Source organism: Motacilla alba, chromosome 3 (genome assembly GCF_015832195.1).
Source record: "Motacilla alba alba isolate MOTALB_02 chromosome 3, Motacilla_alba_V1.0_pri, whole genome shotgun sequence".
Classification (NCBI taxonomy): Eukaryota; Metazoa; Chordata; class Aves; order Passeriformes; family Motacillidae; genus Motacilla; species Motacilla alba.
This window is the reverse complement of record NC_052018.1, coordinates 95,065,992-95,085,265: the sequence shown is the minus strand read 5'-3', so window position 1 is coordinate 95,085,265 and position 19,274 is coordinate 95,065,992. Positions and strand designations below refer to the sequence as shown.

Here is a 19,274-nt window from a genome sequence, read left to right as displayed (position 1 = left end):
AAGGTAATCTACCTGGGGTACAAGGTCAGTGCTGGGCAACGGACTTTAGGGCAGGCTCGCAAGGAAGCCATATGCCAAACCCCAAAACCCCAGACAATAAAGGAACTCCGAACCTTCTTAGGCATAGCAGGGTGGTGCCTGCTGTGGGTTTATAACTACGGACTGCTTGTCAGACCCCTCTATGCTCTTATTGCCAATGGAAATAGAGATCTCCAGTGGACAAAGGAAGCCACGTGGATCTTTCTCCAGCTAAAGAGTGCCCTCATGTCAGCTCCAGCTTTGGGACTTCCAGATGTAAGTAAACCATTCTTTCTTTTTTCCCATGAAAAGCAGGGAATTGCCCAGGGAATATTGGCTCAGTGTCGTATTACGACACGAAAAGATGACACGGACATTGTTGCTCTCTAGGTGAACAAAAAAGAGGGACCTTTATTTTCTGACTCCAACATTTATAGTTTTCCAAAAGTGACAGTGGATTGGAGAGTGACAGTGCCACCTCTCCAATAACACTAGACAGACCAAGAGTCCATCAATTCTCTCCTCCTCCATGAAAGAATGCAAAACATAAGTTGTTTACAAAACTGTGTGTGAAAAAGTTTGTTACAAGAATGCAAACATCAGAAGGCTTAGCAAAGTCTTAAAAAATCAGGGTGACAGCTCAGGACTTGGGTCCATACCGGAGAGCAGTTGCTTACTTTTCCAAGCAACTGGATGCGATGACCAAAGGATGACCAGGTTGCCTCAGAGCTGCAGCAGTCATGCTGAATATTCAAGAAGCACGCAAGTTTACACTGGGACAGAAAATGACTGTACTAGTGTCCCACACAGTGTCTGCAGTAGTGGAAGTAAAGGTGGCCACTGGATTTCACCACAGAGGTTCCTGAAATACCAGGCCATCATGGTAGAACAAGATGATGTAGAGATAGCAGTGACTAATATTGTCAACCCAGCTTCTTTTCTCAGTGGAAGTCAAGGAGAAGCAGTACATCATGATTGCCTGGAGACCATTGAAGCTACCTACTCCAGCCCCCCAGACCTAAAGGACACTCCTTTGGACGATGCAGAGACCTGGTTCACTGACGGGAGTAGCTACGTTGTCAATGGAAAGTGACATGCTGGATATGCAGTCATAACCTGCAGAGAGGTAACAGAATCCAGACCCTTTCCAACAGGCACCTCTGTGCAGAAGGCCGAGGTAATTGCACTGACCTGAGCCTTGGAAATGGCAAAAAGAAAGAGAATAAACATCTGTAAACTAAACTCGAGGTATGCATTTGGAGTTGTGCATGCACATGGAGCCATCTGGAGAGAGAGGGGACTGCTAACCTCACAAGGAAAGAATATCAAAAATGTGCAAGAGAGATAATCCAGCTGCTGGAAGCAGTTCAGCTGCCTGAAAAGGTAGCAATTATGCATATTAAGGCACACCAGAGAGTGGGCTCAGAATTGCAGGAAAGGAATTAGCTGGCGGATAGAGAGGCAAAGGAAGCAGTGAAAGGTGAGGTAATTATTGAAGGAGTTCTAATTCCAGATGGACAAATTTCCCTGGAAGGTAAGCCAAAATGTAATAAGAAAGACAGAAAACTAATCAAAGATCGAAAAGGGACATACAGCCAAGAGGGGTGGGCTATCATTGAAGGGAAGCTGGTGATCCCTTCCTATTTGTTGTGGTCACTAGTAAGGGAGGAGCACCAGAAAACACACTGGGGAAGAGAAGCCCTGAACACCTATTTGATTGAAAGAATTGTCGCCAGGAATTTATGTGCCACTACTACTCAAGTAACCCGACAGTGTGATCTTTGCCTCCAGACTAACCCCAAGAATACCCCCAGACCAAAACTTGGTCAGACTGGGAAGGACCATGGACCTGGACAGCAGTGGCAAATTGACTTTTCAGAACTCCCAAGGAAAGGGGGGTATCGGTATTTATTAGTATTGACAGATACATTTTCAGGGTGGCCAGAAGCATTCCCCGCAGAACTATCAAGGCTCAAGAGGTATTATTACAAGAAATGATACCATGCTTCAGAGTTCCAGCCACAATATCCTCAGACTGAGGATCACATTTCATTTCCAGAATAGTGCAACAGATTAGTAGCCACCTGGGCATAGATTGGGAACTTCATGCTCCATACCACCCCCAATCGAGTGGCCAGATGGAGAAAATGAATAGCTTGATTAAGCAGCAAATTGTAAGACTGGGGCAGGAAGTTAATTTATCTTGGCCCTAAGCTCTTCCACTGGCACTGATGTGAATTTGAACTAAACCTAGAGCCAAAGAGAGTCTGAATCCCTTTGAAATGCTTTATGGAAGACCATATGGAATACAGAAGGGGATGTCCACCCACATTGGGGAGGTAACGTTAGCCAACTATATGGTGGCTTTAAGTAAACAGCTCAGAGAAATTGAAAAACATGTGACTGGAACTTGCAGCAGGGAGCCAGATGGACCAGTACATAACATACAGCCTGGGGATTATGTATGTGTTAAGTCTCTTACAGAAAAGACTTTGGAACCACAGTGGGAAGGACCATTCCAAGTGCTTCTCACCACCTTCACCGCAATCAAGATTGAGGAGCAGAATGCCTGGATCCACCACTCTCGAGTGAAGTAATGCCCCAAAAGCCCTTTGGAAAGTGACACCAGGAGATAGTGAACTGAGACTAAAACTTACTTGGGCAAAATGAGTATATTGTGGCTGGGGGTAGTGTAATTTCATTTACAGAATTGTTTTGTGTATAATTGTAGTTGGAGTTTTGGGATTAGAGAATACCTCTATCCAAAATGATGCTGAATGGCTTGGTCCCAGGCTTTTAATCAGTATACTGGATCCATGGAAGAACCTTCTGAGATAAAGGATTTAAACCTATCCACTGTAGTAATCCACGGGAATCAGGTATATGAGGAGCAGGAGTAGCAGGAACAGGAACTGTGGACACTTCAAGGGATCAGAGGAGAAGAAATCAGGGTAGGATGCTGGGTGGTCAATGGGACCACTCATGAGAGACCAAATCAAATTAGTGTTTCAGCCTCTCCTGTATACAGGCACCGGGAGGTTTGTGATAGCCCAAGTAAATCAGACTGTTGGTGTAATTTCACATTGATACAGCCTGTAGAAGTGACTTGTCTTTGGGCTCATGATGCTATCAAGCTCTCATTTAAATTTAAAATAGATGCTATACCTTTTACAATGGCAAGACCTCATACAACTCACACCAGTATTCAAGCAGTTCAGACCCAACCCAAACTTGAACCTGAAGTATATGAAATAGGCCCATATGTAGTGAGGGATATGGTTCAACAACAACTGTTATTCAATCCAGAGTGCTCTCTCAAACGTGTTGAATTGCTAATGCAAATTAACATCTCAGAAATCCAACCAGCCTGCTCCTCTTTCCTAAGGACATCCTTTGTGGACTGCACAACGTAGTTACAGACAGAAGTACACCTCAGGAGCAGAGTAAGAAGGGACCTAACTGGGATAGTAGGGACAGGATTGGGAGTTTTAAATGGAATTGATTAAAAAATACTGATGAACAAGCTGGCCACTGCAGCAGGTGGTCTAGAAAAATTAAAACAGCCCCTATAGTCATATATATTTGCATTAGGAAATAGCCAGTGGCAGATTTCAAAAGTACTGCCAAAGTGGGAAAAGGCCAGGGACCAAGACCAAAAGTTAATAGTAGAAATGCTTAATACAGTTCAAGATAATGTGTCTTTAGCTTTCAGTTGTATACAAGCACAGTTATAGATGTAGGCAACAGCAGCTTTGATCATATGGGAAAGGAGTGAAGGTGATTTTCCAGCTGAAATTCGAAAGATTGTCTGGGATAATGTGGTTGATTTTGAAAGAAAGTTTCAATCCTGCTGGACTGTGGTAAATTTTACTTATGATCCTGCTTCTAATGTGGCCACTGCCTTTGTGCTTACTATATGTAATGCCACTGTTTACATTATCCACCCCATCATCGCACTAGGATTAAATAATGATAAAAAAAGTACTCTACCCCTCAGAACATAGGGTGTGGGCATGAAAGGTGAACGAAAAGTGGCAAACACTACACTTAGAATCTTGTGCTACTAGGGAGCAACTGGGATTCATTTGTGAAAGCAACACTATTAAAGCTCAAAATATGAATTTTGACACTGAACAAAGTATTTGCCACTTTGTCATTTATCCAGTCATCTTGCCTTCACCTGGAAAAGACAGTTGAAAACTGCCTTCAACAAGTCTACCCCATGGCATTCCAGGACTCTCTACCATTCCCCTCCTCTGTGCCCAAGAGTATCAAAGATTGATTGAAAAGGGCAAAAATTTTGGTGCAAATTTTTACAGTTCGTAGATGATTTCTTAATTAGCGAGTTAAGATAAGAATGTTTCTTGCCCATCCTGTGGGATGGGTGTCTACAGCCCTCAGACAGGCAAGCTGCAGTTTGTGTCTGTGCAGCTGGCTCTTTAATTGCTCCTTCTCTCCATTGGCCAGGCCTATACAGCCCTCTCATCTTCCTCCTTTTCTCTCTCACCCCTCCTTTTCTCTGCCCTCATCTCCGCCCAAATATGGAGCCAAGTCCAGGCATCATTCCCCCCTGGCTCACAGGTTGGCCATGCCTGTGAACAGCCTTGGTGTTGCAGGTGGTGTTGGCCCACTCACCTTGGCCTTCCACAGCATTCCTGGTGTGCTTTCCTACTGTTCCTGCCAGGTTCCTCTCCCCAGAATGACCCCAGCTCTTGCTTTGAGTATCTGTGAAGTGTGACCACCTGGCACATCAATCCCCCTTTGCTGCCTGTGAAATTTGGCTCTGCCTTAGGGCACTGGCACTCCAGTCAGGAGCCAGGAGTTTCCCTTGTTGTGCTTGGGATTTCCCAGATCTGTTCCCTTAGCCCAGGCTCACACCAGGTCCTTATCAGCAGCCTGTGTGCATTTGAGCAGCATTCCCAAGGAATCTGCTTTTTTCCTGTCTCTTTCCTAGGCTTGAGGTAGCAGGTTCCTCCAGCCCATGGTGGCTCAGAGCACTCTCCTCGGTGACCAGGCACTTTGGAGCTCTTTGGAGCCACTCTGTCCCTTTGTGCCCCCAGGCTCATTCTGCAGGTGCTGAGCAATGCACTTCTTGTCTTGCCCAGGAGTTGGAATTGCACTGAAAAGATGGTTCCCTGTGAACAAAGTGACTTTATTTCAACAACTAAATCAACTCCAGTGTGTGTGTGCACAGAGGAGAGGAGTGTGGTCAGGACAGAGCAGGGTTTTGACCCTGAGGCTGTCTTTGGATCAGCAGGCATTGCCCTAGCAGGAAACGGTTGTGGTGCACTGCAGCCTGCCCTGGATCCTGCCTGTCCTGCTGCTCAAGGAGCACTTTTAACTGCGTTTACACGCATGTTGTAATCGATCCAGTCATAGAAGTACTGAATGGAGGTGTAGACTCCAGGCTGCCTTGCTCTGGCGCAGCCTGTTCCAAAGCTGGTTAGTCCAATGACCCACCAGTACTCAGCGTTGTTGTCCTGGCACATGAGAGGACCACCGCTGTCACCCTGCAGCAGAGCAGAGAGTATTCAGGTGGTGTTGTTGGCACCTTCCTGCACAGGGGCTGTCTCCTTCTCTTTCACAGCCCCTGCCAGACCTGTATTCTGGGAAGAGGAATGCTCTGCTCCAGGGCTGGAGCCTCCAGAAGCTTGGCTGTGAATGGCATGGGGTCCTATAGGGATAGGGTAGGGCTCTCTCTGTCATCTCTGCACAGGACTCCTGGATGTACAGAGGATGGAGCTTTGGCACCTGGACCTCTGTGCTGCCAAGAGCACTAGTGGGGCTTACTGGGCTTTTTGGCACAAGGGGAGACCTGGGCAGGCAGGTGTGGATGGGGAGTGTGTGGGAAGCCCCCACAGCAGTCAGGGAGAGCTGGGGCTGGGACGGTGACTGAGTGGCTGGGCAAAGCAGGGCCTGGGCTGTGTTGGGGCAGTGCTGCCCCGGATGCCGGTGCTGGGATCTGAGTGGCTCGTGGCACGCTCCTACCTTGCAGGAGTCAATGTTGCCCTGTGGGTAACCAGCACACAAGTTGTAGGGATGGACTTCTCCTGCGTACCAGTCACTGCTGTTGCAGAGCTGGACATCAATGAGCTGGACCTTGGCCTGCTGAAGGCGATCAGCTGAATCTAGACCTGTGAGCAGAGAAAGGAATAAGCCCCCAGCAGCGCCATGCCAGTTCTCCTTCTCTGTCAGGGGAATCCCTTTCCCTAGGGCCAGGCCCATCTCTGCAGGGGTATATGTTCTGCAGACTGGCTGTGGCCTCTGCTGTGGGGAATCCCAAACCCACTCCCTAGTGTGCTGAGCTGGCCCAGAAGTCGCTCTTGGAACTCACTTCTTGCAGTAGTGGCACCCCAGCCAGCAATCCAGCAGTTGATGAGCTCTGAGACTCTCAGGGCGGGGTCCGCCAGACAGGCCAGCTGGATGTAGGAGCTGCACAGGACAGGACGGTCCAGTTGCATCAGGGCAATGTCATAGCTGTAGTCGCTACGCTTGTAGTCACGGTGTATCACCACCTTCTTGACACTGCGCACTGCAGCCCCAGGTCCCGGCTGAGTCAACTGGGTGGCCCCAATCAACACATACAGCAGGCTGATGTTACTAGAAAGGAGATGGAGAGATGGCTGAGAGGGAGTCACAGCAGCCCAGCAGTTGCCACACCTCGGCTTGCCAAGGCAGGGAGGGAGGAGTGCTCTGGCAGGTATGAGTGCCCTCGCACATCTTAGGCTGGGGGAATGTCAAGCTGGAGGCTGCTAGGAAACCTTGGCATGAGCCCAGGCTTCTCCTGAGCAGTGTGGCAGTCTGGCTGCCTGAGAGGAAAGGGCATGGCAATAGCGGGTGGTGCTGCTGACAGGGCACCTGCTGGTGTTGTGGGGATGCCCCCATTCCCTGCCCCTCCTTACTCAAACTTGTCGAAGCAGTGTGCTGCTGTGAGGACCCAATCTGCCGTGATGAGGGACCCTCCACACCAATGTCCTAGGCCTGGTACCCAGGGGTGTTGGATGCTGACAATCCAGGGCCATTCTGCTTCTGCAGCACCTATGCCACCCACGATGCGTGTCATGCCGTAGTCATAAGCCACGTTGTCGTAGGAATAAGTCATGGGGCTGTTGACAGGTGGCGTAACTCGGAGCCCACAGCTCCCTCTGCAAGCAGAAAGTAATTTCCATGCTGCTTCATGGCCTGCTGTGGCTCAGGCTGAAGCTCAGCCCTCTGCCCTGCCCACAAGGGTTTGCACGCACAGCAGGCCAGGGAAGCCCATGGGGTGTGTGTCTGTCCATGCCAGAACCTGGCTGCTGGCAAGGAACTGAGGCTTCCCGTGGTGGGTGGGAAGCTGTGGCCCAGCCATGGGGGACAGGCGAGTCCCCTCCAGGGAAGGCCGCAAGTGTTGCTGTGGCTCCCTCCCTGGGCCTGGGACCACTTACCCGCAGGTGTACTGGATGCTCTGTGCCAGCCTGGCCACGGTCAGCAGGATGAGGAGGCCGAGCCAATCCATGGCTGCCAGAGGCACGTGTCAGCTGCAAGCACTGAGGGCTCCGTGCAGCAGCACAGCCACAGCCACAGTGCCCGCAGCAGCCGTGCTGCCCGTGGTGCCCTCGGTCCCGGCGCTGATGTCACAGAGGGGTGGGTTCTGTGTTCTGGGCACTGTGGGGTTCTATGGCACAGGGCCCACTTGGGGAGGGGCAATGTGGAATCAGTGAGCCAGGGAATGGTTTGGGGTAGAAGGGACTTTGGAAATAATTTAACTCTGACCCCTTGCCTTGGGCAGGGAGGGATGGTTTGCATTGGAGAAGGCTGCTCAGAGCCTGGCTCAGAAGCTGTCCTTGAACACTTTGAGGGATGCGGCATTGAAGTACTAAGTCCTGATCAACAGGCCCTGAGCGAGGCAGGAACAACAGTTCTTGACCAAAAGTTCATCTCTAGATTGACCTTCTAACCAAATGTTATCTGTATCTGCTCACTGGCAAAACATGGATTTTCCTTTCTGTATTTAGAAGTCGGACAAGGCAACATCTGGCCTTCTTTTGGGGTGTAGGATCACAGACAATTCCCTTGGCTCCTCCTGAAGCCCTCCAAGGCCTTGGGAGCATCCCAATAGGAGAACAAAACCAGATGTTCCTGTTCTAGAAGTTATGGTAGCTTGTTTATTCAACAGTATAAAAAGAGGGCCCTCTCCCAGTGCAGTCAGAAACCTCTTTTCCTGTCAGGGAAGGCACCTGCCGAATTTCCTACTTGCAAGGAGTGGTATCCCACTGTCACTGTTGTGACAGTGGCTTTCCCCAGCTGAATGGGCAGACCTGGATGATGGTAAAGTATTAGGGTAACTTGTGATGTGTCTTTCTTCATCATTGTAGGCAGTCTTTTATAGTAATGATTAGATGCATTGCTTAGCTTATCCTTTTGCAATTCGTTGCAGGTTTGAATTACAGTAAATTACACTTATTCCTGAAGTTGGTGTCTGTGTCTTCTCTACTCTGACTGTGGGAAAAGCAGGATTCCACACTGCTCTGGGCAACCTATGCCTGTGCCTCAGTGCCTTGGAGTGATTTATTAAGACAGTATATTCAGAAATCCTCTATTCTCTTTCCAGAAATTGTTACTGTATCTTTAAGACCCTTCAATCCCCGGACCTTGAGTGTGTGAGGCAGGGGGGATGGAGTGTTTTCATTCTGCATGGGTGTTTTTTAAAAGCTCCCTGCTCACGTTTTTCAGGGCTCTGTGTGGTGTGATTTTATCGTGGCTGGCTTGGTTTTTGCCTAGGCAAAAGTTTTTCCTTTCCTTGTCTCAGGGAAGCTGCAGTAGCGATTTTTGGGCTGCATTGAGGCAAACTGAGCAGCTGCTTGTCTGAGACAGGGCCTCACACTGGCAGGAGGGGAGCTTCCCTGCTCCGACCCAAACCACTGTGAACTGTGCCAAGCTGTGGAAAGAACACATCAAATGGCTCCAGCCCAGCTATTTTACTTGCCATGACCGTTCTTTGCTGTGGGGAGGAGGTCGGCATCAGATGAGGCCTTCATCTGCTGCTGGGCCTTTGTCTGCTCCATGAGGCTCCTGCCTTCCAAAGGGGGAGAAGTTGATGCCATCTTTTATCATGTATCAGGAATGGGTATTCTCCAGCATTTTGGGTCTCCTTTTGTTCTGGTGGGGTGGTGAGGTCTAACACTTTGATATGTACAAGTTATTTACTTTTACTTTGTTCCTGCCTGTTGGCATTTGGTTTGTAAACAAAAATGTTGGGTTTTTGTTGGTTTTTTTTTCACTTTCATTTATTAGTATTCATTCCTTACTGGTGGAAAGGGATTCTTGCAGTCTAAAGGAAATAACCGAGATGGCTCTCTTCTAAATCGTCTCAAAATGAGACAAAATTTGTGGCCCAGCTTAAGGGTGCAAGGAAAAGTGAAAAATAAGAAAAATAACACTCTTTTCTGAAAGACTTTGTACTGGGTACAACAGTGAATGGTTACCATGCTGCCTGTTCAATAACAGCTTCATGGCACTTAGGCATGTGTGCTTATCCATATATATTGGCTTGTCCATATATATTGTATATACCTTCTTCATATCAGGGATGCGAATCAGAATTGCTGTGTTGATATGCTCTATGCTAATAATTTATGGAAAGACATCAGAGGTGATGAGAGTTATTCGGGATGCGTATTCTCTGCTGTTTTCCTGTGCCGGCCTTGGCAGACTTTTTTGGGGATTTATTAGCAATTACACTCAGTCTGTTGGGGGAAAAGTAGGGGATGATTTTCCCCAGCCTTTTACCTCCTTCTTCCTCTTCAGATCAGGCATGTCACCTTTTGAGACTATTCCATTCCCTCTGAATGTTAAAGATACCATATTTTCTTTTTTTAAATTCTGCTAGCTCTCCTCCATAAGACCTACAGCACATTTAAAGCCAGGGTTGAGATTTCCAGAGAGGTTGTCCAGACATCTACTCCAGTAGTGGAAAATCTTGAGTGGTGTGGGATGTGGGAGGACATAGGCCAAACCCTGAAGGAATTCTCTGCCCCCATAGTTTGCAACTTTCCCCCTGAACAAATTCAGAATCCAGCTGAGGTGTGCAAATATCTGAAAGAAAATTGTAATGAGAGCTCTAAAGAGAAGACGCTCATTACAATGTGCTGGGCCCTGGCTAATGCTTATCACATGCTGCTAGACACTCTAGGACAGCAAATACAGCCAGAGGGGCAGGAGGATGAATCAGCAGGCACTCTGGCTGCAGCTAAGCCAGAACAGCAATTAAGCTTGTTCACAGAAGGAAACACAAAACCAAATCCACTCACCCAGTGGATGATGATGGGGAGTCAGGACCCTCACAGCCAGTAGAGGAATTGGAACCAGAAAGAATCACCAAGTCTCCATCCTTAGAAAGCATTCACAATCTGAGAAAATATCTCAGCCAATGACCTGATGAATCTATGTTATGTTGGTTGCTCCAAATCTGGGACACTGCAGGCTATGGTACAATTTTGGATGGTACTAAGTGAGGCATTTGTGACTTCTGTTATGTGATGTGATTTTGACCAGGGGATTGCAAGGAGGCCCAAACCTCTCGGCCTCTGGACACAGCTTTTAACCAGTATGAAAGAAAGATACCTTCACCCGGATCTTCAGCTTCAGCAAGACATCTGGAAAACCATGGATCAAGGAATCCAGCACTTGAGAAAACTGGCTGTGCTAGGGGTCCTTTTCTCAGATGATCAAACTACTAAGAGTCCAGACATCATAAAATGCACGGCAGTGATGTGGCTCAAACTTGCACAAATCCGGCCTAGCATGTACACCCCTGTCATAGCAATGCTGCAGTGGAAGGAGAGGGACAAAACAGTAATGCTGTGACAAAGAGGCTCCGGTACTATGAAGACACTGGCCTAACATGCATGGCCCAACAGAAGCAAAAATCTCAGCTGTGGAAACAGACCTGGCGGCACGTATACAGAAAGTGGAAGACAGGACTGAAGAGACCCATCAGAAACCAGAAAGGAGATTAAAGAGGACCTTCTCTAAATCTCATCAGTACAGAGCAGATGCCCTCTTATCCGATGCAGATGACCCCAGCTAGGGAGAGGGGGTACATCCCACAAGAAGCTGACCTGTGGTTCTTCCTGCGTGAGCATGGGGAAGATATGAGGTGGGATGGAAAACTCATTTCTGTCTGGCAGCACAGGTGTGTAAATTAAAGGAGGAAACTACTAACAAAGGAGTTCCATCATAAGGAATGCAGCTACATGTGGTGGGAATAGAGTATAAGATATATGTAAAAAGCAGCTTTACTCCCAAAGAGTTGCAGCCAGGCCAATTATCCAAGATCAGAAACAGGCTTGACTTACAGCTGTAACCATTAAGGAAGAACAGTCCTATAAGACAGGGAGAACTGGGACCTCGAGTCAGTTGCTGTCTGGGCTTTGAAGAAGAAGGAGCAGTGTTGAGAAGAACTACTCATGAGAAATCACCGAGAAGGTATGGGACTCTTGCAATAACAATGCTTTTACAATGAGAACACAACAGCTACAGTTTCCCATAGATGAACTGCCAGGTATAAGAGAAGGGACGATGATATGTCCTTCCTCTTGAAGGAACCTCTGGAATGTTCGCAGAGAGAGTCAATGGTAGCCAGGACAAGAGGGGCCCTGGCCTCCAGCCAGATAAATGCTGGGGAAAATTGGGTCTTTTGGATTGTGTGGATCTGATGCCCTAGCACAACTGAACCACAAAAATACAAGGCTTTGGTTGATAATAGTGCACAATGTACTTTAATACCACTGGGACATGTGGGGACAGAACCTGTTTCTATTGTTGGGTCAACAGGGGAGTCGCAGCAGTTGATTCTGTTGGAAGTTGAGGTATACTTGACTAGGAAGGAGTGGAGTAAACACCCTGTTGTGACTGGTCCAGAGGTCCCGTGTATTCCAGGATTAGATTTTCTCAGAAGTGATTATTTCAAACACCCTAAAGGACTCTGGTGGGATTTTGGAATACCTGCTGTGAAGACAGAGGGTATTAGACACCTTGCCTCATGTCTCAGAGTACCCTTATGCAGTAGGACTCCTGAGGGTAGAAAAACAGCAGGTACCAATTGCCACCACTACAGTTCATCACTGGCAATACCACACAAACCGACACTCCATAATTCCCACACATAATATGATCTGTGAGCTGGAGAGCCAGGGAGTGGTCAGTAAGACCCATTTATGCTTCACCAGTCCCATTTGGCCTGTGTGCAAGTCTGATGGGGAATGGAGATTGACTGTGGACTATTGATGCCTAAATGAATTTACACCATCACTGAGCGTTGCTGTGCCGGACATGCTGGAGCTCCAGTACGAGCTGAAGTCTTGAGGCAGTGAAGTGGTATGCCACTATTGACATTGCCAATGCATTTTTCTCCATTCCTCTGGCAGCAGAGTGCAGGCCCCAGTTTGCCTTCACCTGGAGGGGTGTGCAGTACACCTCAACTGACTGCCCCAGGGGTAGCATCACAGTCCCACCATCTGCCATGGGCTGATCCAGGCTGCACTGGAGAAGAGTGAGGCTCCAGAACATCTGCAGTACATCGATGACATCACTGTATGAAGGAACATGGCAGGATGGCAGGGGAGGTTTATGAGAAAGGAGAGAGTATTTAAGAGTCTTCTGAAAGCAGGTTTTGCTATCAAATGAAGTACAGTCAAGGGGCCTGCTCAGGAAATTAATTTCCTAAGGGTGAAATGGCAAGATGGATGCAGACAGATGCCAGTAGATATGATTAATAAGATAAGTGCTGTGTCCCCACTGACCAGCAAGAAAGAAACACAAACTTTCCTAGGCATTGTGGGCTTTTGGATAATGCACATCCTGGAACACAGCCAGATTGTAAGACCTCTCAACCTCATGACAGGAAAGAAAAATTATTTTGACTGGGGCCCTGAGCAACAGCAAGCTTTTGAGCTGATCAAGCATGAGATTGTCCATGCAGTAGCACGTGGGCCTGTCAGGACAGGACAAGATGTGAAGAATGTGCTCTACACCACAGCCGTAGAGAATGGTCCTTCCTGAAGCCTCTGGCAGAAGGGACCTGGGAAGACCTGAGGCTCACCTCTTGGGTTTTGGAGTCATGCATTCAGAATCTGAGGCTGGCAACACCCCAACTGAGGAAGCGATTCTTGCAGCTTATGAAGGGGTTTGAGCTGCCTCAGAAGCGACTGGCACTGAAGCACAACTCCTTCTGGTACCCTGACTACCAGTGCTGGGCTGGATATTTAAAGGAAAGGTCCCTGCAATACATCATGCCACAAACGCTACCTGGAGTAAATGGATCACCCTCATGACAGTGAGCTCGAGTAGGAAATTCAAATCAACCTGAGCTCTTGGCAGTCATTGCAAACTGGTGCAAAGGTGAGAACTTTTGATTATCATCAGAAGAGGAAGACGGGCGACATGTGCTGAGGAAGCCCCACCATATAACCAGCTACCTGAAAGTGAAGGATGGTACATCCTCTTCACTGATGGATCCTGCCATATTGTAGGGACCAGTAGGAAATGTAAAAGAGCTGTATGGAGCCCTATGTTGTGAGTTGCGGAAGCTACTGAAGGACGAGGTGGCTCTAGTTAGATTGCAGAGTTGAAAATTGTCCAGCTGGCTTTGGACATTGCTGTGTAAGAGAAGTGGCCAGCAGTCTACCTCTGCACTGAGTGGTGGATGGTAGCAAACAGTCTGGGGATGGCTGGAAAGGTGGAAAAAGGCCAAACGCAGTGTAGGGGAAAACCAGTCTGGGCTGCTGAAGAATGGCAAGACATGAGTGCCTGGGTAGAGAATCTGACTGTTAAAGTTTGTCATGTAGATGTCCCCGTGCTGAAGAGTCAGGCAACAATGAAGAGGTGGATCAAGCTACAAAATCAAGGTGTTACAGATTAATTTGGATTGGCAACACAAGGGGAAGTTGTTCCTAGCTAAATAGGCCCATGATGCCTCAGGTCAGCAGGGCAGAGAGGTTACCTAAGAGTGGGCACAGGACTGAGAGGAGGATTTAACCATGGACAGTCTTCCAGATTATCCATGATTGTGAGATGTGCTGATTGGACAAGGCGAAATGGCTTTTCAGTGACAGAGGGTGGCTTTATACATGTCTTCCCTAAGGAGTTGCAGGATGACCTATAGTTAATTTTTTTCTCCAATATGATTATTCTGGGGTTGAATAAATAGTAGAAAATCTTGGGGTGAATTTGCACACTATGTAGATGATTTGTTAATTAGTGAGTGGAGAAAAATTTCTTGCCCATCCTGTGGTGGTTATGTGCAGGACTCAGGCAAACAAGCACACAAAGCTGCAGTTTGTGTCTGTGCAGCTGGCTCTTTGATTGCTCCTTCTCTCCATTGGCCAGGCTTATACAGCCCTCTCATCTTCCTCCTTTTCTCTCTCACCCCTCCTTTTCTCTGCCCTCATCTCCTCCCAAATATGGAGCCAAGTCCAGGCATCATTCCCCCCTGGCTCACAGGTTGGCCATGCCTGTGAACAGCCTTGGTGTTGCAGGTGGTGTTGGCCCACTCACCTTGGCCTTCCACAGCATTCCTGGTGTGCTTTCCTACTGTTCCTGCCAGGTTCCTCTCCCCAGAATGACCCCAGCTCTTGCTTTGAGTATCTGTGAAGTGTGACCACCTGGCACATCAATCCCCCTTTGCTGCCTGTGAAATTTGGCTCTGCCTTAGGGCACTGGCACTCCAGTCAGGAGCCAGGAGTTTCCCTTGTTGTGCTTGGGATTTCCCAGATCTGTTCCCTTAGCCCAGGCTCACACCAGGTCCTTATCAGCAGCCTGTGTGCATTTGAGCAGCATTCCCAAGGAACCTGCTTTTTTCCTGTCTCTTTCCTAGGCTTGAGGTAGCAGGTTCCTCCAGCCCATGGTGGCTCAGAGCACTCTCCTCGGTGACCAGGCACTTTGGAGCTCTTTGGAGCCACTCTGTCCCTTTGTCCCCCCAGGCTCATTCTGCAGGTGCGGAATATGGAAGTCCTTGCCTTTGCCCAGGAGTCAGAATTCAGTCAAAAAGATGGTTCCCTATGATGACTGGCAACTTTATTTCAACAACTAAATCAACTCCAGTGTGTGTGTGCACAGAGGAGAGGAGTGTGGTCAGGACAGAGCAGGGTTTTGACCCTGAGGCTGTCTTTGGATCAGCAGGCATTGCCCTAGCAGGAAATGGTTGTGGTGCACTGCAATGTGCCCTGGAGGCTGCCCATCCTGGTGCTCAAGAAGCACTTTAAACATTCTTTGTGCCCATCTGCGTCAGAATCCAGTCATAGAAGTACTGAGTGGAGGTGTAGACTCCGGGCCGTCTTGCTCTGCCACAGCTTTTTCCCCAGCTGGTCACTCCAACAACCCACCAGGAGTCAGCATGGTTGTATTGGCACATGAGAGGACCACCGCTGTCACCCTGCAGCAGAGCACAGAGGATTAATGTGGTGTTGGGTGGCCCCCATCAGCATTGGGGCTGTCTCCTTCTCTTTCACAGCCCCTGCCAGACCTGTATTCTGGGCAGAGGAATGCTCTGCTCCAGGGCTGGAGCCTCCAGAAGCTTGGCTGTGAATGGCATGGGGTCCTATAGGGTAGGGTAGGGCTCTCTCTGTCATCTCTGCACAGGACTCCTGGATGTACAGAGGATGGAGCTTTGGCACCTGGACCTTTGTGCTGCCAAGAGCACTAGTGGGGCTTACTGGGCTTTTGGCACCAGGCAGGCACTGGAGAAGTAGGTGTGGATGGGGATTGTGTGGGAAGCCCCCAGAGGGGTGGGTAGGTGGGGCTGGGGGGGGTAATTGTGTGGCCTGGCAAATATCACTCTGGGCTGTGTTGGGGCGGTGCTGCCCAGGCTGCCGGTGCTGAGTGGCTCCTACCTGGCAGGTGTCAATGGTGCCCTGTGGGTAACCAGCACACAAGTTGTGGGTGTGGATTTTCCCTGAGTACCAGAAGGTGCTGTTGCACAGCTGGATATTGATGAGCTGTACCTTGGCTTCCTGCAGGTGATCACTTGGGGTTTTATCTGTGAGCACAGAAAGAAACAAGCCCCAGCAGCTCCTTCACAATTCTTTTCCCTTGTCTGTGGGGGATCCCCTTCCCTATGGCATGTCTTTGCCTCTGCAGAGGCACTGGGGCACTGTGACCCTGCTGCCAGGCTTTGGGGAGAAGGCCAGGCCCATCTCTGCAGAGGTGTATGTCCTGCAGCCTGGATTTGGCCTCTGCTGTGGGGAAGTCCAAACCCTCTCCCCAGTGTGTTGAGCTGGCCCAGAAGTCACTCTTGGAACTCACCTTTTGTAGTGGTGGCACCCCAGCCAGCAATCCAGCAGTTATGCTCCTGTGACACTGACACTCCTAAGATAGCATCAGCCACACAGGCCAGCTGGATGTAGGGACTGCACTGGATAGGCTTGCTCAGTTCCAGCAAGGCAATGTCATCGCTCATGTCACGTCTCTGATAGTTTTCATGACGCACTAACTTCTTAATCTTGCGCACTTGTGCGCCAGGGCCCGGCTGAGTCAACTGGGTGGCACCAATTACCACGTACACCAAACTGGTGTTACTGGAAGGCAGATGGAGAGGGGGCTGAGAGGGAGCACAGCCATGTGCCACAGCAGCCCAGCAGTTGCCAGACCTCGACTTGGCAAGGCGGAGAGGGAGCAGTGCTCTGGCAGGCCCGAGTGCCTTCAGACACCTTAGGCTGGGGGAATGTCAAGCTGGAGGCTGCTAGGAAACTTTGGCATGAGCCCAGGCTTCTCCTGAGCAGTGTGGCAGTCTGGCTGCCTGAGAGGAAAGGGCACGGGAATAGCGGGTGGTGCTGCTGACAGGGCACCTGCTGGTGTTGTGGGGGTGTCCCCATTCCCTGCCCCTTCTTACAAAATGAGGTCAAAGCAGTGTGCTGCTGTGAGGACCCACTCTGCCCTGATGAGAGACCCTCCACAGAAATGCTTTGTGCCTGGTATCCTCGGATGCTGGATGCTGACCATCCAGGGCCAGGCCCCTGGCTTGGCATCTGTGCCACCCACGATGCGTGTCATGCCGTAGTCATGACTCTTGTACCCAGAGTCAGACACCATGGGTCGGAGGCCACAAGTCCATCTGCAAGCAGAAAGTAATTTCCATGCTGCTTCATGGCCTGCTGTGGCTCAGGCTGAAGCTCAGCCCTCTGCCCTGCCCACAAGGGCTTGCACGCACAGCAGGCCAGGGAAGCCCATGGGGTGTGCGTCTGTCCATGCCAGAACCTGGCTGCTGGCAAGGAACTGAGGCTTCCCATGGTGGGTGGGAAGCTGTGCCCCAGCCATGGGGGAGAGGCAGGTCCCCTCCAGGGAAGGCCGCAAGTGTTGCTGTGGCTCCCTCCCTGGGCCTGGGGCCACTTACCTGCAGTTGTCCCATGTCCCATGTGCCAGCCCAACCACAGTCAGCAGGATGAGGAGGCCAAACCAATTCATGGCTGCCAAGGCATTCCAAGTGTGAGCTGCAAGCACTGAGGTCTCCGTGCTGCAGCACAGCCACAGCCACAGTGCCTGCAGCAGCCGTGGTGCCCTCAACCCCGGGGCTGATGTCATGGAGGGGTAGGTTCGGTAGTCTGGGCACTGTGGCCTATGTCAAGGGAGCCCACTGGGGGAGGGGCAACATCAAATCAAGGAGCCATAGAATGGTTTGTGTTGGAAGGATGCTTTGAGATTGCCTAGCTCCAACCCCCTGCCATGGGCAGGGAGGGATAGCACTAGGGATCCCAGGGAGGGATGGGGAGGGTCTTGCACTAGACCCGGCTGTCCAGAGTGTCCGGAGCTTGGCTTGAGAGCAATCCTTGAACAAACTCATGCCAGTGCCTCAGTATCCTCACAATCCAGAATTCCTTCATATGATCTCAGCTGAAGTTACCTCTGTCACTGTGAAGCCATTGTCCCTTGTCCTATCAGGACCTGTCCTTGTAAAAAGGCTCTCTGCTGCTTTCTTTAGGCCTCTCTTCCTGCAGGATGAGGCTGTGCAGTCCCCAGCGCAGGCAGCAGCTGAGGAATCCATTTGGGGCAGGGAGCTGGGTGTGCAGCTGCAGTGCCAGCTGCAGACTGAGCTCTGGCTGGCAGAAGCCTGGGACTTGAGGCCATGAACTGCTCATGCTTTGCATAACAGAGGGCACAGGGAGCTGTGGCACTGGCCAGGGTTTGAATGGACACTGAGCACTGCAGCAGGAGCCAGTGACTCTTTATGGAATGCAACATCTGTGAATCTGCTGGGGGAATCCTGAGGCTGAATGGGTATGGAAACCTGCTCTGACTGGGTGAGAGTGGCGTGGTAGGGAATCAAATGGGGCAACCATAGGATTGTTGGAGTCTCCTGTGCCTCCAGAATGGTCACACAGGGGAGTGTCCTCAGCACTATGGCAGCCCAGATAGGACCATAGAGAAGTACCCTTAGAGCCTCGCTCCTCCAAACATGCAACTGTTTGTTGGCAGCATGTGAGTTCACCTGGGCTCTTTAGAGCAGGAAAGAGCCAAATGGGAAGTGTTACAATTCCATGTGCAGACTCTGTATAAATTGTAAGGGTGCATTTGAGCCTCTCTATTGTTGTGGCATTTGGTGCAGATTTGATTAAATCACTGGTAGAGGGTGGGGAAAGCGTGCACAGCATGATCAGCGTAAGGTGGCCACAGAGGAGTTGTGGAGGTCCCCATGAGGTGTGAGGCTGGGGGCCTTGAGTCTCTGCTAGAACACTCAAGTTTCTGCTCAAATGGTTTTGGAGACAGGCACAGGGAAAGTGTTGTGTCCCTCATGCCAGGGTGCTAGGGTCCCTGGGCACACACAGAAGGGGGTAGAAATCCCTTTTTGGCATGAAAAAGGAGTTTCACATCCCTTGTGGTTTTAGACATGACGGGAAATATTCTTGTTGTAGATCAGAAGACACCTGTGGCTGAGCTTGTGCAACACTGACAGAAATTCTTATGGGCAGCAGAATTTTGCCAAGACAGCACAGTGAAGTTGTGCCAGGGCAATTGGGTGACTCTAAGCTGGTCTCCTCACTAGACAGGGTAATGGCCTTCTGCAGCCTTGAGTGACACTCTTGCACTCAGAATCTTTAGTGAGCCAGCAGCCCATGACTTAAGTCAGGGTGGCAAGGACCAGTACAGATGTGGAGTGGTTGTTCTCAGGGAAGCCCATCTTGACTAACACAAAGGGAAGAGTGCCACCCACTATGCGACAGGACTCCATTGGCCTAGAAGCCAAGCCAAGAGAATGCTCTGACATTCCCACCCATTCCCGCACC

The 19,274-nt window shown here is 49.8% G+C and overlaps 1 protein-coding gene across 1 annotated transcript; it reads right to left on the bottom strand.

The window, feature by feature from the left end:
* Positions 1 to 5,342: 5,342 nt before the first annotated feature.
* LOC119699133 (transmembrane protease serine 9-like) lies at positions 5,343 to 17,085 on the bottom strand. The gene is made up of 9 exons (XM_038132180.1): positions 16,886 to 17,085; positions 16,300 to 16,562; positions 15,888 to 16,033; positions 15,274 to 15,430; positions 8,980 to 9,073; positions 6,921 to 7,163; positions 6,353 to 6,618; positions 6,007 to 6,152; positions 5,343 to 5,528 (listed from the first exon to the last, which is right to left on the bottom strand). The coding sequence occupies exons 1-9, from the start codon at positions 17,083 to 17,085 to the stop codon at positions 5,343 to 5,345; spliced, it is 1,701 nt and encodes a 566-aa protein (XP_037988108.1).
* Between the last annotated feature and the right edge of the window lie 2,189 nt (positions 17,086 to 19,274).